Source organism: Schistocerca cancellata, chromosome 9 (assembly GCF_023864275.1).
Source record: "Schistocerca cancellata isolate TAMUIC-IGC-003103 chromosome 9, iqSchCanc2.1, whole genome shotgun sequence".
Lineage (NCBI taxonomy): Eukaryota > Metazoa > Arthropoda > Insecta > Orthoptera > Acrididae > Schistocerca > Schistocerca cancellata.
In genome coordinates this window covers 160065654-160089130 of record NC_064634.1, presented here as the reverse complement: position 1 = coordinate 160089130, position 23477 = coordinate 160065654, and the positions used below count along the sequence as shown (strand labels likewise).

At 45.8% G+C, this 23477-nt stretch overlaps 1 protein-coding gene across 1 annotated transcript in view; it reads left to right on the top strand.

The window, feature by feature from the left end:
* LOC126101087 (collagen alpha-5(IV) chain-like) overlaps positions 1–23477 on the top strand; it is a 63337-nt gene that overhangs the window by 26721 nt on the left and 13139 nt on the right. The window contains exons 5-8 of the mRNA XM_049911766.1: positions 13085–15060; positions 15291–15513; positions 17116–17295; positions 18552–19364. Coding sequence (XP_049767723.1) covers positions 13085–15060; positions 15291–15513; positions 17116–17295; positions 18552–19364 — 3192 coding nt within the window. The remainder of the gene's footprint in view (positions 1–13084; positions 15061–15290; positions 15514–17115; positions 17296–18551; positions 19365–23477) is intronic.

Here is a 23477-nt window from a genome sequence, read left to right as displayed (position 1 = left end):
TAGTGCTCAGAGCCATTTGCACCGGGACAAAAGAGTTACATGTTTGCACCTGTTACTGTCCTTCAAAGTGGTCACCAGCGTTGTGTAGAACTCGTTGCCAGCGATGTGGAAGGCGTAGTATACCGCTAGCAGAGCCTGTTCTGTTGATGGCGCGAATGGAGCGGTCTGCAGCCTGTCGAATCTCTGGAACAGTTCTGAAGCGAATACCACGAAGTGGTTGCTTCATCTCCGGAATGAAATCAAGGTCACAGGGACTTAAGTCCGGGGAGTATGGTGGGTGGTACGGTACTTCCCAGTCCCATCGACCGAACAGAGAAGCCACAGCTTGCGCTGTATGTGCCCGGGCATTGTCGTGACGGGTGGGTTGCGCAGAAAGTGTCGCCGCTTCTTTCGCGAAGCTGGGAGCAGATGATGCTCCAAAAACAAACAGTAGTACTGTGCATTGACGGTCTGCCGTGGAGGAACGTAATGCGTTAGGATAACGCCATCACAGTTGTACACGAGAATCACCATAACTTTAGACCGCTCCATTCGCACCATCCTGGCAATGGGTTCTACACAACGCTGGTGACTACTTTGAAGGATAGTAACAGGTGCATATACGTAACTCTTTTGTATCGGTTGTGAATAAATAGTTTACACTATTTAAGTTCCAACCCACGTAATACTCCGCTTTAAAGCTCGAGTTTACATGTCTCGACATTAAGAGATATTTGGAAGTTTTTGCTCCAAGCTGATACGGCTTTTCGAAATTTAACTGGATATTACGAAAATTTTTCATGCACAGATTCTGTGAAAAGTATAACGCTGCATCTATCTCTACCTACTAAGTCAGTAATGTACAGATATATGGTGAACAGAACGGTGCTGCTATACTTCCCCGCGTCACATTATATTTTAATTCAAAATCTACAGATGAGCCTCCATCCAGGATAGCGCGCTATGTCTTGTCCACCAAAACATTTTCGATCCAGTCGCAGATCTGCTCAAATAGTGGTAGTTGCGAGAACTTCTGTCACCCATTCAAGAGGCTCGAGTAGCGCATCAGACATCCGTGGCTCAAGATATTCGTGAAGACTTGTCGGTGTCTAAGACCAGCTAAACCTAGCTGTCGTTCATAACACAAGCACAGTAAGTCGTCAGGGTAATTGGCAAGTCGTCTACAATGTTCAGCGTGCAAAGCTGCATGAGAACATAAAAAGCGCTAGGAAAGAAGGAAATCGAGACAGAAGATGGGAGCCGCTAGGTGAGTGGGAGGCGGGCGCCGCAGAAGTCGCCTCTGCGGTTGCTGGTCTTGGGCGTGTCGTGTGTGCAGAGGACAGGTCATCCTCTCGCCGACACATCCGGTTCGCCTACGCCGGCAGAGCTTCGCGCCAGCTCTGATGGCCCAACATAAAAACCGGATTGCCTCAAGAGCGCGGCGCCGCGCTCTGGGAAGATCCGCGTGCAAGGACGCCTCCCGCGACCACACACCGGGCCAAGCGTGACGTCACCGCCGCCGTCGCGCTATTAGCGCCCCACGTAACAGCCTGACCGGTACCCGGAGCCCACACAGTCAACATCCGCGCCGCGACATCGACGCTATCCGCACCCATCCACAAACACCTCCATTCGTCTGCCGAATACGCATTTGGCCTAGCGTACTGCAAAGTGCATGCAACACTAATACAATTTCTGCTTGCGTCCTGGTGTCTTTATTTGGTGATACACAGACCATGAAGTTCTGTCATCTTTTCAAAAACTCATAAGTTGGAAACTATTAGAGATAGGGAATCGTGCAGGTAAGGCCTGTATATAAGAAGGGTAGAAGGACGGATCCTCAAAATTACAGACCAATATCCTTAACATCGGTTTGTTGCAGGATTCTCAAACATATTCTCAGTTCGAATATAATGAATTTCCTTGAGACAGAGAAGTTGCTGTCCATGCATCAGCACAGCTTTAGAATGCATCGCTCCTGCGAAACGCAACTCGCCCTTTTTTCATATGATATCTTGGGAACCATGGATGAAGGCTATCAGACGGATGCCATATTCCTTGACTTCCGGAAAGCGTTTGAGACTCCTAACTAAGGTACGAGCATATGGGATTGGTTCCCAAATATGTGAGTGGCTCGAAGACTTCTTAAGTAACAGAACCCAGTACGTTGTCCTCGATGGTGAGTGTTCATCGGAGGTGAGGGTATTATCTGGAGTGCCCCAGGGAAGTGTGGTAGGTCCGCTGTTGTTTTCTATCTACATAAATGATCTTTTGGATAGGGTGGATAGCAATGTGCGGCTGTTTGCTGATGATGCTGTGGTGTACGGGAAGGCGTCGTCGTTGAGTGACTGTAGGAGGATACAAGATGACTTGGACAGGATTTGTGACTGGTGTAAAGAATGACAGCTAACTCTAAATACAGATAAATCTAAATTAATGCAGATTAATAAAAAAAAGAATCCCGTAATGTTTGAATACTCCATTAGTAGTGTAGCGCTTGACACAGTCACGTCGATTAAATATTTAGGCGTAACATAGCAGAGCGATGTGAAGTGGGACAAGCATGTAATGGCAGTTGTGGGAAAGGCAGATAGTCGTCTTAGGTTCATTGGTAGAATTTTGGGAAGATGTGGTTCATCTGTAAAGGAGACCGCTTGTAAAACACTAATACGACCTATTCTTGGGTACTGCTCGAGCGTTTGGGATCCCTATCAGGTCGGATTGAGGGAGGACATAGAAGCAATTCAAGGGCGGGCTGCTAGATTTGTTACTGGTACGTTTGATAATCGCGCGAGTGTTACGGAAGTGCTTCAGGAACTCGGGTGGGAGTCTCTGGAGGAAAGGAGGCGTTCTTTTCGTGAATCGCTACTGAGGAAATTTAGAGAACCAGCATTTGAGGCTGACTGCAGTACAATTTTACTGCCGCCAACTTCTATTTCGCGGAAAGACCACAAAGATAACATAAGAGAGATTAGGGCTCGTACAGAGGCATATAGGCAGTCATTTTTCCCTCGCTCTGTTTGGGAATGGTACAGGGAGAGAAGATGCTAGTTGTTTTTCTAGGTACCCCCCGCCCTGCACCGTATGGTGGATTGCGGAGTATGTATGTAGATGTAGTTGTAGATCGTGGTTTGCTGTAAAATATTTAGCAGCTCCCAAAGTCTTTTTTTTCCGTTAGGCCAGAACTTCAGTATGCGCCCCACTCGACACTTCTCGAACATCAAGGCGATATTCGAATTCTGCCCTTGTACAAGTCAGTATCAACAGCTCGGATTGCTTCACTGATTCGTTTACGAATGATAGCAATGCCGTGGATTCGCGATGTCTACACACAATTCTTGATGTAGCCTCACGAAAAGAAATGTAATGGTATGACATCAGAAGAGCTTGGGGGCCATGCGATGGGACTGTCACGACACAGCATGTCTCTTTCAAATTTTTGAACCACTTTATAATGCTTGTTTATGGCAATGGTGCCCTCCCATACTAAAAATGGTTCAAATGTCTCTATGGGACAACATCCGAGGTCATCAGTCCCCTAGAACTTAGAACTACTTAAACCTAACTAGTCTAAGGACATCACACACATCCATGCCCGAGGCAGGATTCAAACCTGTGACCGTAGCAGTCGCGCTGTTCCGGACTGAAGCGCCTAGAACCACTCGGCCACCACGGCCGGCCCTCCCATACTAGTGTCGACACATCTTCACTACTATCATCACAAATTTGGATTCTGCACACCGTATGAAACATTGCGCCTTCCTCTGGTCTGTCGTTATTTTGTTGCACTCCATATCAAATCTGCAACAAAAGGACAAAGGAAAAAAACTTTGAAAGCTTTTACATGATTCACAACAAGCCAAGATTCCCTATCTCTAATAGTTCCCAAGAAATCATTTTTTTGTAATGATGATGAGATTTTTGGACAACCTGTACTATGTTCCTGACCAGACACCCTTTCTCCATGTAGCATACAATGAGGTGAAAAAGTCATGGGATATCACCTAATATTGTGTCAGACCTCCTGTTGCTAGACGTAGTGAAGCAGCTCTTTGTGACATGGATTAACAAGTCGTTGCAAGTCCCCTGCGGAAATACTAAGCTATGCTGCCTTATAGCTGTCCAGAATTGCGAAAGTATTGCGGTGCAGGATTTTGTGCACGAACTGACCTGTAGATTGTGTCCAATTAACGTTCAGAGGGATTCATGTAGGGCGATCTGGATGGCCGAACCATTGGCTCCAATTGTCCAGAATTTTCTTTAAACAACTGCGGCCTGATGACATGGTGTGTTTTCGTCTTTTGCTGCGAATGGTCTTCGAGTAGCCAAACGTAACAATTTCCAGTAAATGATCGGTTCAGTTGGATCAGAGGACCCAGTCCATTCGATGTAAGCATAGTCCACCACCAGCCTGCACAGTGCCTTCTTGACAACTTGAGTCCATCGCTTCGTGGGGCCTTCGCCACACTAGAATCCTACCATCAGCTCTTACCAAGTGAAATCGGGACGTCACCTAAGAGTATGTAGTGTGTGCTAGCTGCATCATACTGTCAGTGCTCCGCAGTGGCACTGCACAGTCTTTTGCGGAAAATTAGTTAGAAGTTTTCAATTGAAAATGTTAATTTTTTTACGATAATGTACGCATGATTATGCATCGCTGGAAATGACGGAGAATTTGCATCAAATTTCGTGTATGTTTGTGCGCCTAAAGAACACAGTCGTCGTAACTCTCCTTTATTCAAGTGCGTTCTGTGTGTTTTATTTACATGTCCTGTTCTATTCTTGACTGTTGTGCGCTATTAGGAGCTCGTGCATAGTACTGTTGACACCTAGTATTTACTATAAATTGTTAACAGCTTCTTCTCTTTTGTGTTGTCGTGTGCAACAACGGGATCGCCATGTCTTGTCAGTTTTGATAATGTTAGTGGCCGAATGCCATTCCTTACGCCACCACTTCCTCCAAGGCGGCATCTGTACCACATTTGTCTGCGACTAGAGTAAATCTCATGTGCAAGTGTGGGAATGTTCTCTGAATGTTCGCGTAGCGCGTATTTGTGTCGGGACGTGGACACGACTCCGGTATTGACCTAGTGGGATAGGAAAACCGCCTGAAAACCACATCCAGGCTGGCCGGCACACCGGCTCCTGTCGCTAATCAGCAGGTCGGATTTCATCCGGAGCCGGCGAGCCTCCCCGTGTGCCAGAAGCGGGCACTTTAACTCTCTCGTCTATCCTAGTGGCGTCCACATTGTTAACAACGCTCGCTTGAAAACCGTTCGTTGACATATTCTCACGCCAAGCGACGTGGGCCTCAAAGTGAAACAGTGATGATTATTTTATCCAGTTTTCCGCCTCTTTCAGCAATCTGAAGGTCGAACGACGTGTCTTTACAGTACGTTTATCTACTGCATTTGAGCGCATTTCTGTGAAGTTTCTGTAATTTAATGTTCAACACGTTCAGATACGCCATAATGCTTATCGTCCCTCATCGAATGTCAGGCCTAAGCGTCAACCACAAAGTACAACGTAGATCACATCAGGTTGCTCCCAAATGAGTGTCTTAATGTTTTACTGTATTGCGTAATCCTTTGGAACGTGTCGAAAAATTTGGTACTGGATGTGTTTCGTTAGAAACTTGTAATACAACGAAATTTATTTTGAAATGTAAGCTGTAAGAGTTTACAAGCGATTTCGAGACGGTCTGCTCATGCCAACGCCTCCAGTGGGAGGCAACTTACAGTTATACTTGTCGGTAAACCCTTGAGCTTCTCAACTAATAAAAATAAGAACACACTGGTCGCTTGGTCACTGTCAGTGCATGGATAGGCTACATAAGTAATAATCCAAAACTTTAATTTCAGTTGTATGATTATCTTATCATTCATTAAAGGCAGGCTTGTGTTTAAATCAGTGAAACAAAATTTTATTAGACGTTATCTTCACATTTTATATGGAAGTAAAATAATGTGTGTAAAGAATATGAGTACATATGGCTGAGTACTGGCCACACAGTTCATAAGTACTACGCGTGAGTTCCTATCAGTCCTGTTCCTGCCTGCTACTTCTATGCATCATATTTAACATGTTCATTCTCCATTTTAGCTAGTCTCTCGTTATCGTAGTGCTAGTAATGCCTGAGTACGCTACACAGACCGACTAAAATAGTTAAATTACCTTCGGAAGTTGGCTCTGAGCACTATGGGACTCAACTGCTGTGGTCATCAGTCCCCTAGAACTTAGAACTGCTTAAACCTAACTAACCTAAGGACATCACACACACCCATGCCCGAGGCAGGATTCGAACCTGCGACCGTAGCAGCAGCGCGGCTCCGGACTGGAGCGCCTAGAACCGCACGAGCACCGCGGCCGGCTTCGGAGGTCTGTAGAGGATTTAATGATAACTGTTCACAATGCATCAGAGTGGCGGAGGGGAAGTCGAGACGAATAATTTGATACAAGACACTTGTGGTGTACTAAGCCGGGCAACAACCTAAAACTGGACTACAAAAGCAACCTAAGTTACAGCGCATGGGTGCCACGTGAGCTGTTGAATATTCTCACCACATTATCACTTTTCGTTAACGTTAGTAAATTGACCTTTCCTGTGAACGTTAGTGAAAGAAAAATGACTTTTGAACACGTTATGCAAAAACGAATTACGTTTAGAATTCGATCTAAACTTAACCCTTACAGACGTAGTAACGAAAAAAAAAAAAGATTTAAGTGCTAATTTTACGCTGTTAAAATTTACAAAATCGTGAGATAAAATATTCACAAACGTCAGTTATACAATTTGTAAGGGTACAGCTGAGATGGTGATGTTAGAAGCCGTGAGGAAACTAAAAATATGTGTCGGCGCGCATGCGCTGTAGGTTAGGTGGATTTTGAACGACAATTTTAGGTTGTCTCTCGGCGTGGTAGACCACATTGTTCGTGTCGAGTTCTTCGACACCACTGTGGTGTGCTGTTAACAGTTGTCGTCTACACTCTGTATAGTGTACTCATGACTGCTGGTAGTCAGTTTTTTTCCTGTCGAATGGCGATCACTGGACAGCTAAGTGGCGCGTTAGACTTGCTCCCTGACAATGACACAAGAGCTGAAGCTGGTCAATATCAAGTACAAATAGCACTCACTGTGGTGGGCGGAATCATGTTGTCCATTCGTACATTTTATACGGTTGTGGAAGCTAACAGAAGGAAGTACTCGAACTACTCAGGATCCTCCAGCGTGCGAGTAATTTCGACCTATAGGCTTGGGATGCCCTATACATGGTGCATTTTGGACATGCATTATGATAGAAATTGCTATGACATTATTGGTGGAGTGATTTGATTTCAGTATTCAACTGATGTGATTAGCGAAGTTATGGAAACTGAAATTAGGATGACTGAAGGGGTATTTGAACTCAGTCCTTCTGCAACATGAGTCTAGTGACCATTTCGACATCTTGCTCTGCAGAGTGCTGAAAGAAGGCTCTTTACCCTACTGAAGTCGGGTCTGCTTCCGCCCATTCGCTCGTGGTTTTTGCAGAGCCTCGCTGGCTTTCACCAGGGATTTTCTTGCGGCTTGAGTATTGTGCTGCTACCTGCACGTGGTCGAAGACCCGGCAGTACTACATCTGAAGCCTGCAGCGGACAGAAGGTGCAGCTTTTTCTGCGGGACACGTTTCTTCTCCCGCTGCAGTTTCGCGACAACGCCGCGCCCCTCAGCTGACCGCACGGGACGGCGGTTTTCTTGCCGCAACGACGTGTGCCGACCAAGCTTCCGCCTGAGGGCCTCGCGGTCGGATGACTCGCCAGCACCTCCGTGACGTCACGTGCGTCCGGCCAGGCCTTCCGAGGCGCCGCCACCACAATGCGGCCGTAACCTTCAACGCACCGAACACAAGACTTCGTTTCCAATTTTAGCTTTTTACATTGTGCACCCGAGGTAGTGACCATCTACGAGGTGCGACAAAAAAGTACAGGGCTATTACAAATGACTGAAGCGATTTCACAGCTCTACAATAACTTTATTATTTGAGATATTTTCACAATGCTTTGCACACACATACAAAAACTCAAAAAGTTTTTTTAGGCATTCACAAATGTTCGATATGTCCCCCTTTAGTGATTCGGCAGACATCAAGCCGATATCAAGTTCCTCCCACACTCGGCGCAGCATGTCCCCATCAATGAGTTCGAAACGGTAAGGCTTCTGCTTTAGCCTTTCCCGTAAGATTTTCCAAACCGTCGGCTGTGGTACGTTTAGCTCCCTGCTTGCTTTATTCGTCGACTTCCGCGGGCTACGCGTGAAACTTGCCCGCACGCGTTCAACCGTTTCTTCGCTCACTGCAGGCCGACCCGTTGATTTCCCGTTACAGCGGCATCCAGAAGCTTTAAACTGCGCATACCATCGCCGAATGGAGTTAGCAGTTGGTGGATGTTTGTTGAACTTCGTCCTGAAGTGTCGTTGCACTGTTATGACTGACTGATGTGAGTGCATTTCAAGCACGACATACACTTTCTCGACTCCTGTCGCCATTTTGTCTCACTGCGCTCTCGAGCGCTCTGGCGGCAGAAACCTGAAACTTTATGAGTTTTTCTACGTATCTGTAGTGTGTCGTGACCATATGTCAATGAATGGAGCTACACTGAATTTATGAAATCGCTTCAATCATTTGTAATAGCCCTGTAATGAGACTGATGTGAAAAAAAAGTTGCTTACCGTTTTAGTCAAGTTTAGAGCTGTCTCCTTCAAAGTAGTTCTCTTCTGATTGCACACACTTTTTCCAGCGCATCTGCCATTGATGGTAACATTTCTGGAACTCATATTCTGTAATATCGTGCAAGACTCTCGTCACAGATTTTTGGACATCTTGTGTTATTTGAAGATGGGGTCACTTGGCCGCCGTTTTGACTCTTGGAAGTAGAAAAAAGTCGCACGGAGTGATATGTGGTGAATAAGGTGGCTGTGGTAGTACTGAAATTTGTTTTTAGGTTAAAAATTTATGTCCTGACAGAGCAGTATGGGATGGCGCATTATCGTGACGCAGAATCCAATTATTATTAGACAAACTGTTTCTTGGCTGATGTTCAGTTCTTCTGCAATCATTTTCACGGATAATCTTCCATCAGACTGTACGAGTTCACGCACCCTGGCCAAGTTGACATCTGCCCATTGATGGTCGTCCACTGCGGTCTTCATCTTCAACATTCGTTCTGCCTTCGCTAAACAGTTTATGCCAACGAAAAACTTGAGCTCCTGACATAACCTCCAATCCAAAAGCCTTCTGAAGCTTACCGTAAGTTGTCATCGCGTTTTCACCCAATTTCCCACAAAAAGAAATGGCATACCGTTGCGCAATATTATGCGGTTCCATTTCCGTCACGAGAGACACAAACACGTGTTAACTTATTACAGCACAACTCACAGCTGAGCAGTTGCATCGATGTGCCGCTTGGATTAGAAGCAGCTTATAGACCAAGGTCAAAGATATTGTGCATATGCAAGCCTGCAGGGTTGCCACATCTTGAAAAAAAAAAACAGTCTCATTACTTTATTGTCACACCTCGTATGCAGTGATATTTATTTATGGTACAGCAAACAGTTAAAGAATGTTCACACACAATTAGGCGCATCCACTAATATCTTCTCATTATCTGGCTGGAACTTTTTAGATCATCAGTCAAAAGTACTTCAGCAAGGAAGGTAAAGGTAAGATGTAGTTGCGCGTCGGGCCCGAACGCTCGCTGCGTCGTCCTCGCCAATGGCGCCTTCGGAGGGGTCTCTAGTCAACACACCACTGTCCCAGTCGTTGAGAAGTTTCTTGACCACAGAACCGCTACTAATCGGTCGAGTAGCTCTTCCGTTGACCTCGAGAGACTGAATCCACCCAGTGACAACCCTGCCACCAGGAAAAACACTGGTAGCACCGGAAATCGAACCCAGGTCCCCGCAATGCAGACAGTCACGCTGACCAGTCAGTTATGGGGGCGGACAATATGCAAAATAGCATTCATAAACTGAAGTCATTTGGATGAATTGTTCTCTTTAGAGGTCAGCAATGAGCTACGTATACTCGGTTCAAACTCATTAGCAAGTCCTGTGGCGCTGAATCGGACTCGCTGTCTCCGCGTGCCCGTGGTCTCAACTCGTGAGTCTCTGTCGCTGTCCACTCGTAACCTGAGTTGCGGGCGCAGGTGGACCTGACTCACTCAGGAAAGAGAGCGAGTGCACGGGTTCGCAAGTATAGTAGCGGACTCGCGACATTTCCGCTACATACGCAACCGTTCTGAAAAAAATTCCGCCATTAAACTGGAAATTACTATTCACTTATTTTATACCATCATTATTTCGGCTTTGTAGCCGTCCTCAAGTGCAGGTTGAAATGTCACAAAATGTCCGACCTGTCTAAATGACAGAAGCAAGTTGTATGTCAAAACAACGACTCATCGGTTAGCAGTCAATGTTGTTCTGTTTGTACATAAATTTATGTAGGTAAAACTGTTTCGAGTACTACTGTAAAATATATTTTAATATTGAATACCTATACAGAGATGTCGAACAACTGCGTTGACATATGCGCTCTTTCTAGGCGTTACCGAGTCTAAGACGACAGTGCCAGAAAACATGTCATGAGTGTTGTGGACTGACAAGACAGCCAGTCCACAGTGACGGGTAACCGAAAGGCACGCGTTTACACACGCCGGCTGGCGTTATGTCTGAAACAGGATACGTAATGAATGCTATAAGAAAAGTACGTAGCTGCTGGAATACTTAACTTTAATCCATCATTTGTATACAGCATTCTTGATGATACAAGTGAGACTCTCTCTAGATACATGCAATGTAATGCTAATGGCGCCTTGCTAGGTCGTAGCCAGGGACTTAGCTGAAGGCTATTCTAACTGTCTCTCGGCAAATGAGAGAAAGGCTTCGTCAGTGTAGTCGCTAGCAAGTCGTCCGTACAACTGGGGCGAGTGCTAGTCAGTCTCTCTAGACCTGCCGTGTGGTGGCGCTCGGTCTGCAATTACTGACAGTGGCGACACGCGGGTCCGACATGTACTAATGGACCGCGGCCGATTGAAAGCTACCACCTAGCAAGTGTGGTGTCTGGCGGTGACGCCACAATGAGGACAAAGTGCAATCTCTCGGTGGTGATTAGCCCGTAAACACCAGTTGCCACGACCATACAGAAATAACGCGCTTTTTGTGGTAGAAATACAACAGTGACGTTGCTCTGTGCCCAGTTTTCCCTTAACGCAGCACATACGTTTTCTCAATGTCGACGGGGAGCAATCGAGAATACAACCATTTTGTTGCCATTGGGCGAAATTTGCATGGTTTTCGTCTGAAGCGTGGACTACAGCGTGAAACTTATTCGAGGAATCCCTCCTCTAATGGGACACATTTGCAGTCGAGTACTTCGCATCAATTACTTTCCGTCTTGTACCCTCAACAGTCTTCCTAAACACAGCTACTTTACAGGTCGTCCGATCTGGACAATCGGTCATTTCACCTTGTCTGTGCTACTTTGCAGCAGCAGGATCTTGTACTCATCTTTCGGACTACCTATAATTCGCGACTAGCCTTGCACTCCTGCCGGCCGCGGTGGTCTAGCGGTTCAGGCGCTCAGTCCGGAACCGCGCGACTGCTACGGTCGCAGGTTCGAATCCTGCCTCGGGCATGGATGTGTGTGATGTCCTTAGGTTAGTTAGGTTTAAGTAGTTCTAAGTTCTAGGGGACTGATGACCACAGAAGTTAAGTCCCATAGTGCTCAGAGCCATTTGAACCATTTGAACCTTACACTCCTGCATGCTTCAGTAAGACGGGACGAGTCGACGAGTCTGAAGCGACCGCAGCGCCACAGTTCCCATGCTCGTCATACTCGTGGAACTACAGCGGGAACGAAGGAAGCACTGATGTAACAGCGCCGCCTAGATTTGTGAAGTATGCAACCCGAACAGTAGACTCATACTGCGATCTCTAAACCTTGTCTATGTTTAAAATCGTCAACGCGCATCGCTCTGTACCGTAAAGTAACACTTTCTCCGTCCATCTGCCTTCTCTGGCAGCGACTGACATCCAGTACAACCAGTAAACCTCGACCCAGGGGTCTTTAAAGAATCGAATTCCGTTGTATAAAACTTCGTACCTGCCGAACTGTACATCGCACAGTGATATAATTTTGCAGCTACGTTTAGTGGTATGTGCGGATACTGTCTGCAAAATCTGTTGCGAATAGAGTCTGTACTAAAGAAGTGATGCCTGATGCTGCAGTGCTACTGCATAAACAGCGAAAATAGTAAGCTATAATTTTTTTCGTTTCATTATTTTGTTGTTTGGAGGACGGGGATGGGGGTGAGGAGGGGAGGGTGTCGGCGAGAAGAAGTTTCGTCAAGATTTGAAATCATGTATAAAACCTGTTGGAAGTCGCTAAGAGCTCTTATTCTCAACTACTGCAAGAATATAACTGCGTAATTTGCGCTCTGTGAGTTACACCGGCGCACACAGTTACTAACGGTAATACTTAGCGCACATTGAAGTTGCCGTTTCTAGTGATTGCCGGTCGAGGTCTCTGTAGCAATGAACACTGGTAAAAGGTAACTGAAAACACTGATCGAAAACGTAATTGGAAAAGGCGTGTTGAGATTGTAGTACATGCATGTAAAACATATACCCTTGTAAAATAGGATGGTTCTTACTAAAATAACTACTTTGTTCTCCTTTTTGTAAGTTAATATCCATCCCAAGTTTGCGTCTTCATTCACGTAAAGATATAGTCTTGCCTGAAACCAGATGAAACTTTTTGAAACATCCTATGTAATAGGAAATTATATCTGGAAATATACCGTTCCTATGTTACAGGTATAAATATGTAAAGTAATGTTTTCCACTCTCCCGCGTCTACTAGATAACAAACCAATAGTAATTCGTTGTGTCTTTGAGAAATACAACCAGTACTGATTACAATGCAACACAAAATGTTTGAAAATCTAAATTCACAGTTAATTCTTCTGGACTCTTATTTCCGTTCCTTGCCTTGATATTAAACCTAAATATAACACTGCCTATCCCTTAATAATTCCGTACGTGTCCTGCACAAATATTCTGTTGTTGCAGATCCGTGACTGTAACGCCGCATCAGAAGTCTGCTGCCAGCTGCAGACGGAAGTATCAGGCGCAGGCACCGGTGGCACCTTCGTTGTAACAACGCCGCGGCCTGGAGTTACGGCGACAACACCGGGCCTTGTTCACATACCGCCATCCACTCCTGGCGGCCTCGTCCACATTACACCTTCTCCTTTCCCATCAGGTTCCACAGCCGTCCCAGGACATGGTCTGGTACACATTGCGCCTGGCCAGTACGGACCAATAAGCCCAGGCTCTGGACAGCCAGGTCAACCTGGTAAACCTGGCACCCCTGGAACTCCTGGACAACCGGGGCAGCCTGGTCTTCCTGGACACATTGGTTACCAGCCTGGGCAGCCAGGACAGCCTGGACAACCAGGAAAACCTGGGCTACCAGGTCAGCCTGGGCAACCTGGATACCCTGGTCAGCCAGGACAGCCTGGTCAGCCTGGGACACATGGACAACCAGGACAACCTGGCCAGCCTGGATACCCAGCACAACCTGGACAGCCAGGTTATCCTGGACAGCCTGGACAACCTGGGCAACCTGGAACACCAGGATACCCTGGACAGCCTGGACAACCTGGGCAGCCAGGATACCCTGCACAACCAGGACAGCCAGGATATCCCGGACAGCCTGGGCAACCTGGACAGCCAGGGTACCCTGCACAACCTGGACAACCAGGATACCCTGGACAACCTGGACAACCTGGGCAACCTGGACAACCTGGTAAACCAGGATACCCTGGACAGCCTGGACAACCTGGACAACCAGGATACCCTGCACAACCTGGACAGCCAGGATACCCTGGACAGCCTGGACAACCTGGGCAGCCAGGATACCCTGCACAACCTGGACAGCCAGGATACCCTGGACAACCTGGACAACCTGGAAAACCAGGGTACCCTGGACAACCTGGACAGCCTGGGCAGCCAGGATACCCTGCACAACCTGGACAGCCAGGATACCCTGGACAACCTGGACAACCTGGTAAACCAGGATACCCTGGACAGCCTGGACAACCTGGACAACCAGGATACCCTGCACAACCTGGACAGCCAGGATACCCTGGACAACCTGGACAACCTGGAAAACCAGGGTACCCTGGACAACCTGGACAGCCTGGGCAGCCAGGATACCCTGCACAACCTGGACAACCAGGATACCCTGGACAACCTGGACAACCTGGACAACCTGGAAAACCAGGATACCCTGGACAACCTGGGCAACCAGGATACCCTGGTCAACCTGGACAGCCTGGACAACCTGGACAACCAGGATACCCTGCACAACCTGGACAGCCAGGATACCCTGGACAACCTGGGCAACCTGGAAAACCAGGATACCCTGGACAGCCTGGCCAACCTGGACAGCCAGGATACCCTGCACAACCTGGACAGCCAGGATACCCTGGACAACCTGGGCAACCTGGACAGCCAGGCCAAACTGGCCACTCTGGATACTATCCAGGGCAGCCTGGAAAGCCTGGGCAACCTGGGACCCCTGGCCAGCCAGGTCTGCCTGGACAACCTGGATTACCTGGGACACCAGGGCAACCTGGGCAACCTGGACAGCCTGGCCAACCTGGCCACTCTGGATACTACCCAGGACAGCCTGGAAAGCCTGGACAACCTGGAACACCTGGCCAGCCTGGGCAACCTGGTCTTCCTGGGCAGCCTGGACAACCTGGACAGCCTGGGAAACCTGGTCAGCCAGGCTACACCCCTGGTAAACCAGGCAGTGTGACCCCTGGAGGAATCCCCACTGGGCGTCCTGGACAACCTGTTGGAGTAGCTCCTGGCCAGCCTGGCTACATCCCTGGCCAGCCAGGCCAGTTTGGTTTCATCACTGGCCCCACTGCCCAGCCATCACAGCCCACCTATGTGTATGGTCAGCAGCCACAGCAACCTGGACAGGTTCTCGTCCCTGTCAGACCAACAGGGACCATAAACCGTCCCACTACCGGGTAAGTGATTTATGTTTTGACACAAGATGATATAACAAGGAATAAGCTATTTTTAAAACATTTATAAAATGGATTGAATCAGTACTAAACACAGAACTGAGTTTTGTGAAGAGCATCGTTATTTCAATAAGAAGCAAAACGTTCATTCTTACTGAATTCAGTAACTATAAGTCATCTCAGTAATAATGAACTAGCTGCGTGACACGTAATGACAGATATAATTTTTGTAGGTCTGGCTACTACGGAGTGCCCATCGGTGGGTCCATCTACGACACAGTGACGCCCGCAGGTGCCCAGAAGCCGTACACTGGTCCATTGAACACCACGCCCCACCCAGGCTGCGCTGCCGCCCTCAAGTGCGTCTCCATCAGCTACTGCACTGCTGAAGGCGTCATGTCCAACACACCAGTCGTACTCACTCGCGAGCAGGAGGAGAATCGTGTACCACTTACGGTAAGCCCGCCGGAGTGGCCGAGCGGTTCTAGGCGCTTCATTCAGGAACCACGTGACCACTACGGTCGCAGGTTCGAATCCTACCTCTGGCACGGATGTGTGTGATGTCCTTAGGTTAGTTAGGTTTATGTAGTTCTTAGTTCTAGGGGACTGATGACCTCAGCAGTTAAGTTCCATAGTGCTCAGAGCCATTTTTGAACTTACGGTAACACCTTGCTTCCATCTTTTGTCTCTACTTCAGCATCATCATCATACTCTCCTTCCCTGATCCTCCACAGTTCTTCACACACGTTTGACGTGCAAAGAAATAGGAATATTCATAGAGCACAAGTATGATTTCAACCTGTTCCTGTTCTATCCTGTCTCGATAGAAGACCGAATTTTCTGTTTTTACTGGCAAGTTCACTTTATTAATATACAGGCTATAGATTATATAGATTATTAATATATAGGTTACAGAAGAAAGTAAGTGATACACTGGACCAGTAATTAGTCCCCCCAAAGAAACAGCACGCTAACGCTTTGTAACACCACATCTGTCCTTGAGGATGGTCTCATTCGGCATGGAAGAGCATCCACAAGTTTCTTCACGTTGCCAGTCATTGGTAATTACATCCCATAGAGCTAACAAATTGTGGAGATGTTGAATGGAACGTTTCGTACGCTGCTCCAGTTAGTCCCTGATATCTTGTATGGTATCGGATGATTTACACTGTCAGTAGATGTGCGAAAATGTCTGAGTACTTATAGAACCAGGAACATATGCGTAAAGCACTGTAAACACGGCTATTTTCATATAGGAAGACAGGATTTTCAACAGTCCATTCATCTTAGAGATGTAGACGGAATGGCAACACTGGTCACAGAGAATGTGAAACAAACACTCTAGTTGATTTTTCACAGTTACGTGAAGGAGTGGGTGCAAAAAATGATAAAGCTAGCTCAAAAGTTCCATACACCGCGAGTTAAACACCTCATTTGGTCGTCGCTGCATTTGGAAAGAGGCTATCTGACGTCTAGACGGACAACACTTCTCAGCTCCGGTCAGCTAGTGACATGTGTTGTTTAGTCATTTAAAACGAGCAGCTGCGTGTGCTGCTGCTACCATTTGCTTGAGTCCATATTTCCATAGCATATACTTCTGCTCGTAATGATCGTTCAGAAACTGGAGGTTATGATACTGTATTTAGTGACAGAGGAATTCCTTTATGATCACGTCGTATTACATTGCTGCGACTAGTACTGAATTCTTTTGAACTTGTTGGAATCTCTACTTGGACAGGGCAACAAACCGGGCAGCTTCAATCACGGCATGATCATGGACTCGTCCAAACAGTACAGCTCCTTTCTGCCATTCTGTCATATCTCTTGTCAACCCACCTTACTGCGCTGATTCGATACAATCGATTGGCCAGTACACACCTCTTTACTGCCACGACTTACGCCAGTTGTGGAGGGTCGTATGACCGCGTCGTAACCGTTCAACACTATTTGTAGCGTTCCAAATTGTCCTATGAGCTGTTTTGAAGGAATGACTAGTATTTTGCCTCATGAGCTTACTTTGCATCTGGCCTGATGGCACTGCGTTTGCCCTCCGTGCAGGACTGCCAAGATCCAGACACGGGCATTATCGGCAAGTGCTGCCGCGACCCCAACTATAAGGACCCCTGGCCTGGCGGTATGATGATGAAGACTCCCCAGCCGGACGAGTGCGCGCCGCTCGGGGCCACCTGCCAGCCCAGCTACCAGTGTGGGGCATCCGCACGAGTGCAGCCCGTCAAGGTACGTAGCCAAAACACGACGCAACTTACTCACTGATTGCAAGATTGTCAGTATTCTTAACGACTTGAGCTATCCCGGTACGACTCACAATCGGATCCCACAGTTTCATTTCCGCCTCTACCCATCTCCTGTTTTCCAGACATTACAAGAAGCTCTCCTGGATAGCTCAGCCGGTACTGATGAAACATAAAATAACGCACCAGACACTGGTAAAACCACAAAAGATTAAGCAGTTCAAGTATCTAGGAGAGATAATCCAAGATAACAGATCAGTAAACCAGTCATAGATGAAATGATGCAGAATATGGAAAGAGGGGATGAAATAACGAAAAATATTTACAATAACAAATGTATTTCCATAAATTAAGGAACGTAATATTGCAATACAACAGTGGACTCAGAATGCCTCTACATAATCGACTGCCTACAAATGAATTACAGATTAGGTAAACTAAAATTACTGGAAAGATTAATAATTAGAAATATTATAATTGAATAAGAAACACTCAAGCCCAGAAATTAAGAAGCGATGTCACAACAAATAAAAAAATCAGAAACAACAAAGAAAAGTAGGTTGATGCCAAGAGATAAGAAAAGACCTGAGTGTCGACCTAAAGGAAGGTGGATAGGTGACATTAGAAAATGTGCAATAGCAACATGGATCTTGTGGCTAACCAAAGCACACAAGAAACTCTAGAGGAGTTTTCGTACTGATGTCTTTCGATGATAGTGGCCAAACGAAGAGAAAATTTTGTATATAACTGACAAGTGATTACAATCAGCGAGATTGGAGCACCATGTTAGACTACAAGAAAAGTCATAGTCGTTTGACATTGCAGACTGAGAGGGGAAAGGCTTCTACAGTTCTTCCATTGGTTTTTGATGATTGTGGCAAATATCCTCTTCAGAAATCACAAAGAGAGAAGGTACATTTGGCAGGGAGTGGAAGGTATGGAAAAATATCTACTGGAGTAAGTCATGGTTAGATAAGATTCAAGATCAAAACGTTTCCTACAAGGGAAACCTGAAACCTTAATCAGATATCTTGGAAATAAATTACATATCAAGCACAGTAAGTCAACAGTTGTTATGTTCCGAAGTAGTTCACATTTCTTATTTTTCTGTGACGAATGAATGTAAATAATGTCCATAAGGATAAGATATTTTTTGTGTGCTATGCAGGTTGTAAGGTAGTTGGCACACAAATGGCACTCCATGTTCACTTTGCTGTGATAGACGCTCTTTGTTTATTTCAGAACTGCAGAGTCGGCCTCGATGGATCGTCTGGCGTGTGTTGCCGGTTCCAGCCTAGTTCGGGCAACCCCTTCCTTACTGGTGGTGTGTTCACTGGCAGTACCAAGAAGCCAGAATATGGCTACGGACCATCGTCTCCATCTCCTGGCAAGCCACTAAAGACTCCAGGGCCCAACGTAATTGTCCCTGGAGGTACCACTGCCGTTGGATTTCCAGTAACAACGACGCATTCTCCATTTGGACAGCCAGGTTTCTCCACAACACCTTCCCCAGGTTCCTACAGACCTGGCTATACCGTTACTTACCAGCCAGGGGCCTCCTCCACTCCAGGTGTGTACCAGCCTTCTGGTACTGCTGTCTACCCTGGTAGCTCGACCCCTGGTGTGTATCAGCCAGGCTACTCCACTCCAGGAGTATACCAACCGTCATCTACACCATCACCATTCCAGCCATCTGGCACACCTGGATATTCAAGTGGCACTACGCTGTCGCCTTACCAGCCATCATCTCAACCTGGTTACAGTACAACTCCAGCACCCTTCCAGCCTGCAGGTGGCACCAGGTTCCCCTCAGGTTCGAGACCCGGGGTATTCCCATCAGGCTCTACGCCAGGTGGCACTGTGTACCCTGGATCGACCCCATCATCGTACCAGCCAGGTGGCGTGACTGGTTATCCTACAGGTACCTATGTACCAGGCAGCCAGACTGGCCAGGGAACACTGCCTGGTTTCCAAGGCCGCCAACCATCTGGTACCAGCCTCGTAGTAGCCTACAGCAAGATCAGCCCACCTACCTGCGGCATTGGCACCAAACAGGTAATACATTAACACACTGTCATCCAACTGAGCCTAACACTAGTTGATAGCAGTGAATGTTGATTAGCAGTAAAACGATCAGTTGCGTGAATTGACAAACCACTAGTGAAAAAGCTGGTCTTAGTTCTTCATTTCTGAAACAGATGGAATGGGAGGGCGTAGAGGTAGTTACCTGATTTCCAATCCAATGGAAAGTCACAGAGGCAAAATATGATAGAAGGTAAGTATTAGAAGAACAAGTTTGCAGTAAGAGCGACTAAGAAAGAGATGACTGTAACTGAAATTGGAACAGGCTGCATAACATGTGTTACGTGTAATGGGATCCTAAGAGACATAAATAAATTAATCAGCCTGTGGCTACAGTAGTTTTCTCAGTAATGCTAATCGCACATAGGGACGTAGCAGGGCTGTCATGTGATCAGCTGGTCTACATAACAAGACTGCAGACTTTCGAAGAACAAATACAAGTGACAAATGCAAAATTGAGGCATACAGGAGTACGAACACGGATCTCCTGCTTATTGCGATTAGTCTGCTTAAACAGTCTGCTCGGCCTATGTGTCTACATCGACTAAAACTTTCATTGTAGTACCTCATCAAACTTTTTTCAGTAATTTGTTGTATGTGTTCTAATCTCCATCTTACCGCGTAATGTTTGTCCGCTACTGTTCGCCCGTGTAGCATGGACGTAATTCCTTGACGTCTTAACATATTTCCTACCATTTTATCCGTTCTTCTAGTTAGCGTGTCCCACGTACTATATGGGGCAAGGAAATGAAAACGAGACAGATGGAAAAAAGCAAATAAACTGTTTATTATTTCAAAAATTGGCGCCCGCCCACATGTTGCTAAATTTGTTTCGACTACGGTGCATAAGTTTCCTGGGAAGCCCTTGCACATTCTCTTTACAGTCATGATCTCTTCAAATGTGATTTTCACATTTTTTGGAACTCTGAAGATAGACATTCGTGGTCGTCGATTTGCTACGGACGAAGACGCGCACGCTTGTGTGCAATCATGGTTCCGTGATACAACCACAAACATTTTTCATGAAATCATTGACCGTCTTGTTTCACAGTGAGATAAATGTATTAACAGCTATGGTGATTACTTTTTAAACAATAAGCACTACTTTTACCATCTGTCTCGTTTTCCTCGCTAGTTCACGGAAAGCCTCCTTCTTTCTTCACTCAACAGCCTAATTTCAACACCCTTCAATATCACCACATATCAAACGGTTCTATTCTCAACTTTTCCGTTTTTGCCACAGTCCATGATTCACTTCCATAGAATACTGTGCTCCAGACACATTTTGGACGAAATTTCTTCCTCACATTCAGGTTTATGTTTAGTGCTAGTAGCCTTCGTTTCCCAGTGCTGGTCTGCTTCGTACGTTCTCCTAGCTTCCTGTTTTCAAGACAGCATAATTTCGTCACTTGGTCTGCAACATGATCCCCAATTTTGATGCTAATCTCATTTCTGCTCCTTTTCTTTTGATTCTCAGTCCGCTTTCTATGCTCGGTACATTGTTCATTCAATTCAACAGATATCACAATTCCATCTCACTTTCGCAGAAGATGGCAAATGTCATGAATTAATCTTATCGTTGCAATCCCTGTACCTTGAATTTATATTCCACTTTCGAAACTTACCTTCATTTGCTTCTTTGGTTCTTCGATATGCAGACTGGACAGTAAAATATAAGGACTACGTGACCTTCTTACTCCGAGCATTTCTATCCTGTTCATCTATTCTCATTGCTCCCTCTTGGTTCTTGTATTTATCCGTGTTTCCATATAAATGCAGGATTCCCAGCATTTTGCTCCACTTTGCAATACCAAACTATTTTTTAGATTAATAGATCCTAATAAAGCATCTTAATTCTTCTTAAATCTTGCTTCCTTTAACAAGGATTAACCCTTTATTACTTGCAAACACTAAAATCAGATGTTCTCGCACTGGGAATAACGCTTGCAAAGGTATGGATACGATGTAGAACCGTAGCTTTCCAGCCACTGTAATGCACTCTCTGAACCCGAACTCTACCAACACACTTTTTAGGTCGTTCAGAGATATTTTAGGAGTATTTTGGTGTGAGATAGCCATAGTCTCCAATAGCCTGTTATAGAGTAATTTCAGTTCATTTGATTTCTTATGTCAATTTGTACGGTATCTTCAAAGTTATTACACTAAAAATATCTCCACAACAGTGCAGATGTCGACTGTGCGTGCTATGTGTATTGTTTGCAAATAAATTTGCCGCAGAATGAAATTTTCACTCTGCAGCGGAGTGTGCGGTGACATGAAACTTCCTGGGAGATTAAAACTGTGTGCCGGACCGAGACTTGAAATCGAGACCTTTGCCTTTCGCGGGCAAGTGCCCTACCTACCAAACTACCCAAGCACAACTCATGACCCGTCCGCGCAGCTTTAATTCCGCCAGTACCTCGTCTCCTACCTTCCAAACTTCACCGAAACTCTCCTGCGAACCTTGTAGCACTAGCATTCCTGGATGAAAAGATATTGCGGGTACATGGATTTGCCAGAGCCTGGGGGATGTTTCCAGAGTGAAATTTTCAGTCTGCAGCGGAGTGTGCGCAGATACGAAACTTGCTGGAAGCTTAAAACTGTGTGCCGAACTGTGACTCGATCTCAGGACCTTTGTCTTTCGCGGGCAAGTGTTCTACCGAGCAGGAGAGCCTCTGTGAAGTTTGGAAAGTAGGAAACGGGGTACTGGCGGAATTAAAGCTATGAGGAAGAGTTGGGAGTCGCACTTGCCCGCAAAGTTCCCGACTTCTAGTCTCGGTGCGTTACACTGTTTTAATCTGCCAGGAAATCCCAAACTTACCACATTCGCTCGCAGTACTTAATGATAGCGATCGTAATAGCCAGTTTACTATTTGTCCTCAAGCTTACCTTCAGTATTGTTCGGTTCTGTCTTAGATTTACTTTTCCGATAATATTTGTTACGCTTTAACATTGATGCCCAGCAGTGTGACTAGGTTTACTAATAAAGAGCTGGCTGGTACGGACAAGTGTATGGGTGAACTGAATGCAGTCGAAGAACGGGTCAACGACGTCATGCCGAGCTGTCCCCGCAATGAGACGGAAACCTCGTCACAATATTTTTCCAGCTGAGGGTTCTTACATTACTCTGAGTTTTGTGTCGTTCGAATTGGTGATTGCATATTACAGGCTTCGTCACTGTTGTGAAGATATGTTCACACAGAAAAAGCGAGCTGAGGTAGCGAACAGATTAAATTACGCTTGCATTATTACTTTGTAAAGAGCCACCGAAGCCGCCGGGAGCGTTACAATGAAACTGATAAACTCCGCCGTCCCCCGTCCCCCTCGATTCTTAAGAGAATAGAACTCCTGTACAAAAAACAGCTTCAGACGTCTGATTACTTTACATGTGAGCTAATGTGTTTGACGCTAAGCGTACTAAAAATTTATGGTTGAATACGCAAAACAGTAATTACGTTAGTTTCATTACTTTCGATTATTTGCCCACTGACTAATCAAAAATTTACACTTTTCTGGTTTTTCTTCTAAAGTATGTATCGTGCAATGATATAATTTTGTAAGTATCTTCGTGGAATATGTGGATGGGTAGCGAATGGAGTAAAGAGTAAAGAAATAACAAATTAAAACGTCAGGCTTGATGCTGAAGTTTTACCTCACGAAAAACGAACTTTCAGTAAGCGATAGATTGATTCCTTTCTTTATTTTGTGCGGCAGTTACCGAGAAAAATTTGTAAAAGGTTTGAAATTATGTTTAAAGTTTTTTGGAGTCGCTAAGTGCCCTCATTATCAAATACTGAATGAATATGATCTGGGTAAGTTATGTGATGAGAGTTGCACTGCTATACTCCTCAGTGAGTAGATTATGAGAACATTTTAAATTTTAGAATTCGGCCAGTAATTATATGAAATATTGAAAATGAAATTTTTGTTGTTCCTGAAAGCTGTTAGATAGACAAACTGCAACATGGCCCTGGTGACGATTTTAGCCGTTTAAGTCATTTAACTACTCAGACAAGTCCCTGGAAAAAAAAAACCGAAATGTTGTTGATGGAGTACATCGATTGAATTCATTTCGGTGAATGTGGT